This window comes from Sipha flava, unplaced genomic scaffold (genome assembly GCF_003268045.1).
Source record: "Sipha flava isolate LNK unplaced genomic scaffold, YSA_version1 110_pilon_pilon, whole genome shotgun sequence".
Classification (NCBI taxonomy): Eukaryota; Metazoa; Arthropoda; class Insecta; order Hemiptera; family Aphididae; genus Sipha; species Sipha flava.
This window is the reverse complement of record NW_020271727.1, coordinates 1064640-1077005: the sequence shown is the minus strand read 5'-3', so window position 1 is coordinate 1077005 and position 12366 is coordinate 1064640. Positions and strand designations below refer to the sequence as shown.

Genomic DNA, 12366 nt, shown 5'->3' with positions numbered 1-12366 from the left:
AATAGTAGAAAACCAGATAACAATAGGAATATTTTTTAATATTGAAATAAATTATAACGATACATATAAATCTCTTAGAAATTATCTTCAATCATATGAAATTGATAAATTTTGCGTGTGACCTATGAACATTTTTCATAAATAATAAAAGTTTAATGAAGTGTAGATACATTAGATAAGAATGTAACATACGAAGAAACTAGCATTAAGTTTTCATTGCTAGATTTTGGAACCCACAGGACTTATTTAGTGCAATATATTGGTTGTGGTGTATCGGTGCATCTTTTAAATTTACAGTATTTTATTCGATAGGTTTATTTGGATGTGTTACGATTACGTATGGACCTTTTACATAATTAGAATTGTGCACGTTCTACTACATACCCAAACTTAGTGCAACGTTGCCGTTGATCACAACCGTGACCATTTGAAATATATAACTTATTTTTAGAAATTATTGCTTATATTTGATAATTTCATATATATTCTGTGACTATTATTCTTAGGCAAATACTTTTTGATAATCTATAAAAAACAATATTTTTTAATAGCCAAGAAGAGAAAGCATAAGCAATCGTATAAACATATGCAATGGTGCTAAAAAAAGGGACTACTGTACTTAATCGTATATCACTAGTTTATTTCATCAGTTAACGTCATTTATTTTGATTTTTCATAATTTGAAATATCTGCTTATGAATTGTATTGTAGTCATATTTATTGATTTTTTTTTCCATTACATTAAAACTATTAGTTCAATTATACTCAAAATTGTAATTTAGTGTTTAGTTATGTATGGTTCAATTATTCCGATCACGATCAAACATTTTTAATTCTACTATAAATTTATCTTTAAAATTGACTGATCAGTTTTCAAAGGATAGCGGAAAATTTTTTGATGGTCCCATTCTAATTCAATAATCATATATATTCTCAAAATATTTTATTTTTTGGTTAAAATTACCAAAAATATATATTTTGTTGTTAAATTTGGTAACAATTCAATTACATTTTTCTCTTAAGTTACCTTTATAATTTTATGTCATAAAACTTGTGGAAATTATAAATGATAAAATAACTATTTGTAATTTTAAAAATAAAGGTAAAATAAAATCTTGTACATAACAAAATGCGCCATATTTTTTTTTTTTTTTTTTTTTTTGGGGGGGGGGGGGAGGAGAGAAAATCTGAATAATATTAATTTAATGAGTGTTTTAAAGGCTGAACACATGTGATATATTATAAAATGAATAAGCAATCAAGAACGATAATAATATATTTGAATGTATGTAGCTTTATAGTACATGTGTGATAATTTAGTTTAATTAATAGTATTCAATTGAATTTATTATTATGCAGTATACCTGTAGAATATTAAATATCTAAATTGCTTTTATGATTTATGACTTCTTCTGTTTTTGTTTTTACATTGTTATTTATAAAATATAATCTAATTTTATAATTGCGAAAATGTTTTTATTACAGAGTAGTAGTATAGTGGTTTAAAAAAAATCTACACGTTTAGATACAGTGAAGTATATAATTTATTAGATAATCAAATCCAAGTAAGATTTTGTTTCAACAGCATTCTAGCAAATTAATGGGTGACATTTATTTTCAATTTATAAAAATAATCGCCTATTTTTATAGGACGATCGAAACCTCAAGATTTTTCAAAATATAACTGTACAATGAAGTTCAATAACATAAACAATTTTATGAAAATATTGAAATGTTGAGATAGTAATAAAGTTATAACAATTAATTTTCTGAAATAAGAATTTTTTATTTTTTGCACAATTTCGGTAGTTAAACATATTAAATTTATTATTTAAATGTATTAAAATAAATCAAAATAAAATAATATAGAAGAGTGATCCCATGATTAAATGTGACTATAAAATATAAAATTATATATTTATTTAGCTCTTTGTTTGAATAAAAGTAAAAAAATTAAATAAATAGAATAATATTTACCTAGCAAATACCATTCACCGTTCGTCGTAAAGTCTGATAGATCTCCACCATCCGATTTGAGCACTAAATCCAACTGAAAATATATATGAATAAAATATTATTAGAGATTCATACTATAAATAATGTGTTTAATTGTACAGCTACACGGTATTAAATCGTTTTAAAATGGTTGCACTATTTCAACATTGTTTAGTTTATACATAGGCAATGTGTACTAGGCCTGAACACTGGTTCTAAATTCTATCAGGAAAAATTAAAAAAAAATCATCCTACCTACAAATGTAATATTTATTTTAAAGTTTTTTATGTCCACTGCGTAAATAACATTTAATATATAATATTTATAATGGTATTATTATTTTAAGAGACGTAAAAACAATTATAGTATTTTACACTCTAATTATTTTTTTTTTTTAAATAACTGAGAAGCCGTATTTTTATGATTTAAATTAAGTTTTAACTGCATTAAATGTAATTTATATCACGATTATTTGACTTATGAAAAACTTATATGAAATAAATTATAATACGTAAACATGTATTATTAGTATTTATACAATACAATAAATATTTTAACAAATGTTTTATTTACTATATTATAATCTAAAGCCAATAAGGTTAGTAATAGGTGGAATCTCAGTGAAATCGTGAGTCCCAAATATATTTAATGATGTGAAATCATGAAAGGATCAATACAATGTTATAATTTAGTGGACTGATGAAAGTGACAAGATATTTTCTCAAGCAGCACATTAAATAAAGAGTTATATAGTAACAAACTGTTGAACTAATGAGAAACCCACTACTTAATTAATTCAAGCTCGATATGCGGAAACCCCAATAACTCGAATACGATTATATGTTATTCATAACACATGATAAAAATTCATACTTTTGTAAATTATCATTAATAGATTAAGTAGACGTTACTTTTTGTAAAGAATCCTAAATCTACGTTTAGATTATTTAAATGTTGGGTTAACAAGTATAGGATATTTATTGAAATAAGTGTATTTAATAATGCATTTATTTTATTTTTTTCGGATTTTATATCTTTTCCTTTTTACTCGTAAAAATCATATGTTTTATAGATCATTCTTCACTCAACGCTGATCAAAGTTAATGCTATAACAATCATACCCTATATCTTATTGCTCAAAATGCATTCAACATTTTATATTTTACATATTATTATTCAACTGAAACTATGTTTCCTTAAAAATGTAATTTACTGAAAGGCTATACAAACCTTTATCAAAACAATTACATATGCATGGTTGCATTTTTTTGTTTATTAATTTCACCTGAAGAAAAAAAATACTATTTGCTATGCTTAAAATTCTCTGCTTACTACAAAAATTATATCATATATTTTTTATTATATTTTTAAATATTCAAATAAAAGTTTGATAATATTAAGCTCCTTAATATGTTAAATATTCTATCAAATTAACATATATTTATTTTTCAATATTAATTAAACGAAACCACAAAATAATAAATAATTTAGAAAAAAAAAATTGAATAAAACTTCTTTTTACTGTTATTACTTAGTTTTTTTATATCAATTGATTGAACTTTTTCAACTCATTACATTTTGATATAACATAATTTAGTATACTTTTAATTTATGTAAAAAACTATAAAAGTTTAAAACAAAAGAGTTACAATAAAGACAATTAACCATTTTAGTGCCTGTATTTTATTCTTATGATTAAATAATTGAAAACACAAAATTATTTATTTTCATTGAAGCTAATTTCACTTGTGATTGTTAATTTAATTATTCTTGGAGATAACATTTTTTTATTGATAGTTTAATTTTTGTAGAAAAAAAATGTTAACATGTTTTTATTTTATTTTTAATTCAATTTATTTATTTTATATACAATCAATTGAAATGTAGTATAAAAGAAAACAATGAAATGAGCTTTTTGTCTAATACATTTTAAAAATTTTAATAAATTTAAAATTTGTATTGAATTTCAAGTTTTGTTAAAACCTTAGGTTTATTGTTTTGAAAGTTAAAATATTTGAGATAGCATTCTTTATACTAATTTTACATTATGACAGTGAAAATGTGTATATATATATATTTTTTAAATTTTAAAATGATTTAATTATTTAATTATTTTCATTGTGATACTCGGATGAATGAGTATATAATGTGTACTTTATCACAAAAAATCAGCTCATGTGTTATTTTATGTTTTAAAATTGAGAATGATTATGTTTTTAATAATTTTATATATTAACTCATGATACTATTAAAATATTTACTCAATATTCGTTAATAATAATATTTATTCAATAAAAATTTAATGGAGCACGGTTAGATTTAAATAATGGAAAAAATAATAAACTATTAAATTAATTATTAATAAATAATTAGTTTGCTTACCAATATTTAAAAAAAATCAAATCCCATATTTATAACAAAACAAGTTTGATACTTATGTTTAATTTACGTTATAATAATATATTGTAAACAATTCTCTGTATTATTAGTTGGTTGATGATTGTAATCTATTCGTTCAATTTTAATATAATTTATTTTAACAGTTTTTAATGTAATTATAATTTAAGAAAGGTACATTTAACGAAAACGTAAAAAAATAAAATATATAGCATGTAACATGGAAGTGTAATAAAAATGCAAATTCATTGATGATAAAAGAAATTTAAAATAAAATAATTTGTAACAAGTTATGAAGACTTTTTCCCATAAAAGTTCAACAGTATTTTTATAAATGAAAACAATTTTATTTTAGTATGCTACACACTTTAAAGTATTTAATGCAAAGCACGTTCGTTTTAATTAAACTATATTAAAGGTATCACGTATGTGATACAATATATTATATATCCCTAAATAATAAGTACAATGAAATAAGCATAATATCATATACACACACACACGCGCGCGCGCGCGCGCGTGCACATACATATATATATATAGTGTGCGTGTGTGTATGTATATACTTTTATAATACTGTTAATTTATTTATTCAGTTTGGAAATAGAATAAGGAGAATAGTGAAAACGTGCTTGAGGGTACAACATCGTACACTTTTGTCTTAGTGGGATAATATTAATTAATAAATTTATCAATATCACTACGAGAAACTAAAACAAAGTAAAATGAAACTGGAAGTATTATATATTATGTTAGTTGTAAGTTAAAACATTTAAATTATTTATTTTTTTTTTTTGTTTTCGTATGTAAGATTAGAGGTTTAATCATTAACAAAATATAGTACATAATAACTAAATATAGATGCATTTACCTGAAAACCGTTGTAAGTCCAACTACCAAATTTCATAATGCAATTTTGGTCATCGAATGGGAACCATGTGATGTCAATTTTACACGTACTTTTAAAAATACCAGGTGGAATATATAGGCATGTACCATTATGTCTGACTACCACATTTGTTTGATAAGTACCATCGAATTTCTCGTCAGCACTGTAAGCATTAAAATTCACACATTACATTTAATAACTGGACGCTCATAGTCCAAAACAATAAATTCACTATTATTAAGTACCAATTAAATAATTAGCATTTACTAGACATTTTTATTTTCTTAAAATATGTACTAAAAATACTTTGTATTTGATCATAAATAACAAATTTCATTGTATTACTAAAATGTTGTATAAAAGCTACTAAACTTATATTTAAAACATATTAATTAACTATAATTTTAATAACCCAAAAAATCATATTTTTATTTCATAAATATTAATTATCAGTATTCAAATGGGTTTTTATAGAGATTATTAGAGTTGTTATTTCTGAAATCAATTAATTAGTTTTCCGATTTATAATAAAATAATATACACAATTTTTTTCAACTAATGATTTAGGTTAAACTAGGTACGTATATATTTTATATTATATAAGCAATTCACACTTAATGATAATTGTATTGATATAATGTATAATATATTTTTTTATTTAATTAAGCTTCGGCATCTACGGCCATTGGCATACAGTGTGTTATAAAGGATCACATTTTCTTAAGATACATTATTTATAATGTAATAACTTAATATACATACTATACAAGTTACAGATTATATAATATTGATGAGATTAGTCTTAATTAAAAAGGTAATCATGTGGTTTATGTTATCTGGGTGGAGAGCTTCTGACACAACATTTAATAACTCTACTTCCCATTTATCTGTTTCGTATAAAAGACATTCGGATATGATGTGTTTGATTGAGAGGGGTATACCGCAACTGGTATATACAGAAGGATCTTCCTTCTTCATCAAATATTAGTACGTTAACAAAGTATGTCCTATTCGCGTTCTGTTGATTGAGGTTTCCATTTTCCTTGTAAAATTAGGTGGAAAGAGCCATGAGTGGATGGTATTTTTGATCTCATTTAATTTTGTGTTGCCTTGTTTCCATTCCCGTAGCCATATGTTTTTTCGAGATTATTGTTATTATGACTTTAGCGACGTGTAGGTTAAACAATCAAGTCTGGTAACATCAGAGGAGGTTATTGCTAGACTTGCTTTTTCATCAGCTCTTTCATTTCCCAAAATTTAATTGTGATTAGGAATCCATATCAGGGTGATTGAGTAGTCAGAATGAATAAGATCGTATAGTTGATTTTGAATTTTTCTGGCAATCTCATTTGGAGTGGAGATGTTTTCAATACTCCTCAAGGTACTTAGTGAATCGCTGAGGGTTACTGCTTTTTGTATTAATTTTGCTTTTATGCAGTCCAAGGCAAATTAAACTGCCACTGCTTCAGCTGTGTATATGGAGCAAAAATTAGGTAGTCTTAACATGTAAACATCGTCCTGGATTACTACAGCTGCTCCGACACCATTTTTCATTTTGGAGCCGTCAGTGTATATTTTGTTATATTCTTGAAAATTGGAGATGATTGAATATAGATATTGATTGTAAGTTGAGGGTATGGTGTTGTTGTTAGAAAATGCACTTGGTTCTGTGTTGATCTATTTGTTAGGTATCCAACGGGAAGTCCGTATGATTTCTTTTTTGATAATGTTCAAATATGAGAAAAGGATGTCTTTTATGGTGTCTGCAATTTGTTTTGATACTTTTAGGTTGTTTTGAGTGCATCTGGTTGCCAGTAGTATGGAGCTATGAACTCTTCTGATGTCAAGAGAAGCTACTCCGGCTGTATCAAGCACGCTTGGAATCGGGCTGAAGCGAAATGCTCCCGTGACAAGTCTTAGTCCCGTGTTATGTACAGTATCAATCATTTTAAGTACTAATACCTTAGCTTTTGTAAATAAGAATGAGTTGTATTCGAGATTAGATAGTATGAGTGCTTTATATATTTGTAATAAACTAGAAAAGTGACTTCCCCACGATTTGTGAGCTAGATATTTTAGGATATTTATTCTTATAAGTGAGTCTTTTCAAACACTCTTGAAGTGAGGAATCCACGTGTTTTTTGAATCGAACAGTATTCCTAATATTTTTTTGGATTTTTTGATTGGTATATGGATATTGTCCATTATTATGGTGATGTTACCGATATTATTTTTATTAGTAAAGAAAATACATCGAGACTTTTCAACTGAAAAAGAGAAACCTGAGACAAACGTTTAGGCATGCAGTGCTGATATTACATCCTGTAGATAGTTTATGGTTTTGTTTGGATTGATGCCTCTACAAAATATATTGAAGTAATCGGCAAATAGTGAGCACATAACTGGAGATTGTATAACTTGTGGTATATCATTGATTGCTAAAAAAAATAACGAGACTGATAGTGTGGATCCTTGTGGTACTTCGTTATTTTGGACATACATTTACGATAGTTTTTCGTTGCACTTAATAAAGTTAAATAAATTACCATTACGAAAAATGTTTGACAGTATTTTTAGAATACGGGGACACCATGTGGTATCAAACACTTTTGAAATATCAAGAGTCATGAGGCCCATCATTTGTTATGTTTCGAGAGTTGAATTTATTTCATCTTGTATGTCGTGTAATGAATGGTGCTTCTATATTCCCGGAAACCATTCTGGTGGAAATTCAAAATATTGTTTTTTCCAGAAACCATTTGAGTCTTGAATCTATAATTTTTTCCAGTATTTTTGCCAAGGTATTGAAGAGTAATATTGGTCTGTATGATTTAACTTCAAATTTGTTTTTTTTTGTAGTTTAAGTATTAGAATGATCATGGAGTGTTTCCACTTTTGTGGTATAGATCCGAAAGACCATATTTTGTTGAATAATTTGATAATTGCATTTAAGGCAGACTTAGGGAGGTTGTGTATAAATTTATATGGTACCTCATTTGGTCCTGGGGCGACACTATAACATTTTAATAGGACTCTGCTGATAATATCTCATTGGATTGGAAAGTTAAATTTTGTCTGTTTGTCTAGGTGAGGATTAATATTGGATATATAATGTTCGTTTCTCATGTGTACGTTATTTTCGAAAAAAAATGTTGTTGTAGTTTTCATCTGAACTATTATGGTAGAAGAAGTCAACTAAGAGGTTGGATATTTTGTCGGGATCGATGCATAATTCAGTATCTTTCATAATGTGTATGTATTGGTTCTTGGAGTGGCCGTGGAGTGACCCGACTCTGCGCCATATCAAAGATTGGTCAGCCTTAGGTCCCAAACTAGAAGCGAAGGTTTTCCAAGAGTCAGTCTTACCTCTTTTAACTAAGAATCGAGTTTTAGCTCTGAGCTATTTAAGTTTAATGAGGTTGAAAGTGCTTTTTGAGATTTGGAATGTTTTGAGTGCTTTGTTTTTTTTATTTGATTAAGTCTCTTATTTCGTTACTCCACCAAGGGACTTGATTTTTCGTAGCTGAGTTTGAGTTTTTTCCTATTTAAGTTTCTGCAGTTCTGATAATGGACTCGGAAATGAAAATGGTACTGTCTTCGATTGTACTGGTATCAGATTGTAGATTTTCTTGCATAAATTTGTCAACTAATGAGCAAAAGAAGTCCCAGTTCGGGTTTTTTTAACTTCCTTCTGTGTGTGGAAGGGGTTGGCGGTGTTTTGGTGGTAAGTAAAGTTATAAGTATAGGTAAGTGGTCACTGTTATATATTTCATTTGGAACTGACCAGGATATTATCTGTGCGACACACTAGTGAAGAAAAGGTCCATTATAAAAAAATTACCATTTGATGGAATAAGTCTAGTTGGTTCGTCGTTGTTGAGTAGTATTATTGTATCATTATCTAAAATGTTATCCATTGATTTTTCTCGGGCATCTGTTGTATTTGAGCCCAATATTTACTGTAGGAATTAAAGTCTCCAAATTGATTTCGAGTCACGAATAATTTTTTGTTTATTTGTTGAAGTATTTTTTGTGAAGATGGTTCTGAATTAGACAAGCTTGAGTGATTACGTTTATTATCATTAATAGAGGGTTTCTGCGGTGGCTTCAATTTAATTAAATTTGAATTTATTGTTTTGTTTCTATTATTTTGATTACGATTATTCATATTTAAATGTTTAACTGTGTTGATTTTATAAGTTTTCCGAACTACAAATTCGAGTTAATTAGAAAGGAGTATCGTAGATTAAATCACGGCTATACCTTGTAGTGAGATTAGGTATATTATATAAGCACGTATTACGATACGTAGGTAATTAGTAAATTTGAATCTATTTTTCACAAAAGAAAGTTGGTTTGTGCAGCTAGTTGGCACCTTGGGGTCAATATTTTTTTTAAAAACTGCACTGATTGATATAAAATACAAAAAATAAGTACAAATTTAAAGGACACTAATTTAAACATAACACATGTGTTTTCAATTTGGTTGTCCACTTATGAACTGTAACGAAGATTTTAAAATGGTTTTTACTGATAATAACTCCATGATTATTATTATTATTTATATATATATATATATATAATAGCATGCTAAAGTATATTTAGTGTTGAATATAATGTTGTACATAAATGTAACACATATTATTTTATTTTAAGAACGAAATTCGATTCTTTTAGCAAACAGCATATTTGATCATAATATATTATATTCTCTAAAAGTAATAGCATGTGGTCTAATAAATATAGTTCAAAAAGTAAAATATTTAAATAGTCCTTTAAAGAACTTATTTTTGATTTTATAAAATGTTTAAAGTCAATCGATAAATATCAATAAAAGCATGTATATTCAAATAATTACAAAGAGTTATATTAAAAATCGATCATTACGTTATATTGTGAAATTGTTGAATATTTTTATTCATCGGGTATGTTATTAATATTATTGTATTTAAAATATATTCAGATTTGTAATAAATTAATGTTTGTTATTTTTTGTATCTATATCAAAGTTTATTTCACTGTAATTCTTAACTAATGTTATTCGTTAAAAAAAAAATTCACATTATTGTCTTTTAAAATTACTATTGTTTAACTGATCTCAAAAATTAATTAAATCAAATGTTTCTGTTTTATAGTTTTAAATTAACATATTTATACCATGTAAATGACAAAACATTTTTTTGGTTATTTAAAAACCTTCTCATAATATCATTAATTTGAGCAAATTATTATTTAATTTTGTTTTTTTTGTGAAAATTTAAGATTATAGATCGCATAGTGTTAAATGCTATTATTCTGGGTTAAAAAACTCTAGCATTTAATACCTCAGTAAATTATTTTATGGACAAAAGACACATCATTAAAGTAACGCTTTGAGGACAATGTAAGTAAATTACAGCACTTAGTTTTACTTCCTATTGATTTTTCCACCATACTTAACTTAAATGACATCATCCTTAGAAACTTCCTTAGAATATTTTGTACCTCATCATTTAAATTATTGTGCCATTGATTTTGAAAAGATCCAAATATATCATACAAACGTACAATCAAAAAAATCCTAAAGTATTACAACTTAAGAAATCTGTAGTCATTGTTATAAGCATTGGTGTATTGGTATTTATACTTATGAGTATCCACATTAAAAAAATATGGATATTAATCCTATATAAATGTTTTCGCTTCGCTTGAAATTTTTTTTTTTCTTGCTATGCTCAAATAAAGCAATCTTCAACAGATAAATATTTCATTCAAACTTCATGGTTCATAACAATATTTTTCAATGAACTATTAAATTTGTGTTATTTGGTTTTTTAGTTATTTTAGGAGCGTATATCGGTAAAATAATATTTTACATTTTGTATACTCCGAAAATCAAAAATATGCTAACGGGTTATGATCGATCTTTTGAATAGATCTAAATCAGAATGAAAAGATCGATCCAAAAAAAAGATCGATTCGCCCATCAAAAAATTGCTCATCACTACTGACGGGTTAACGGCATGGTATTGGGACGAAATATCCAAGAACAAAATATCCTGTAATAAAATGTCCAAGTCAAAATATCCAATTAAAAAAAAATTATAAAAATATATTTTATTTATACCTGTATATATTTTTTTTTTATTTAAATATATTATTGTTCATTTTTAGATCACATTTTAATAACATTTAACATTAATAATACTTTATAATACAGTTATAAAATAATATTAATAAAAATAATATGTTGTGTTATATAATAATTATGTCTTTAGTTTTATGTAATGCGTTACAACGTAACATAGTTTTATTTTTACTATTACTATTTTATTACTATATTATAAAATATTAAATAATGTTAATTTTGATTTAAAAATGAACAATGTGTCTAAATAAAAAATAAATAAAAAAATTAAAAATTATGTACAGATATACAGATTTTTATTATTTTTCATTTTTATACATTATCCATTGGATATTTTAGCCTTGTATATTTTGACTTGGATATTTTAGTACAGGATATTTTGTCCTAGATTCAATGGCATATACCCACTTATACGTACAAATACACCCCAGCTCATAATATTCTAAAGATATCGACAAATACTCAATTTATGTAAAGATATGTATTGGAAAAAAAAAAATTAAGTCTAAACTATACATTCTTTAATATATTATTGTTTTAGTTAAATAGTTAGTATATAGTAGAGTTCTTAACCTTGAACGTGTATTAAGATTCTCGTGATCATGTATTTTTTTGCTCACGTATACTTAAATTTGAAAATTCATGAATTTAATTCACGTGTTATTAATTAGTAAATCATAGACGTTTATTTAATGTGCGAAAAACCAAAAAATAAATATAAAAAAAACATTTATAACCACTATTCTAAAAATTAATGTTTCATTAATAATATTATTGTAAAATGACGGGATGGATGGATTAAAATATGTATTACGCACATGACTGTGATGTGAAAATTTCTACAAATAGTACGAAGTTCGTTCTATGAACCGATAATAATAACATTTCAAATGTAATAATAAACGCATGATTTAATAAAAAAAATGTATGTGAATTTATTTCACGTTATTGCTTACA

The 12366-nt window shown here is 25.6% G+C and overlaps 1 protein-coding gene across 5 annotated transcripts in view; it reads right to left on the bottom strand.

Moving 5' to 3' along the window:
* LOC112688087 (acetylcholine receptor subunit alpha-type acr-16-like) overlaps positions 1-12366 on the bottom strand; it is a 213158-nt gene that overhangs the window by 34433 nt on the left and 166359 nt on the right. For all 5 annotated transcript variants that reach the window (XM_025561136.1, XM_025561121.1, XM_025561114.1 and 2 more), the window contains exons 5-6: positions 5265-5445; positions 1978-2050 (exon numbers count right to left, since the gene is read on the bottom strand). In XM_025561136.1, the coding sequence (XP_025416921.1) occupies positions 1978-2050; positions 5265-5445 (254 nt within the window). The remainder of the gene's footprint in view (positions 1-1977; positions 2051-5264; positions 5446-12366) is intronic.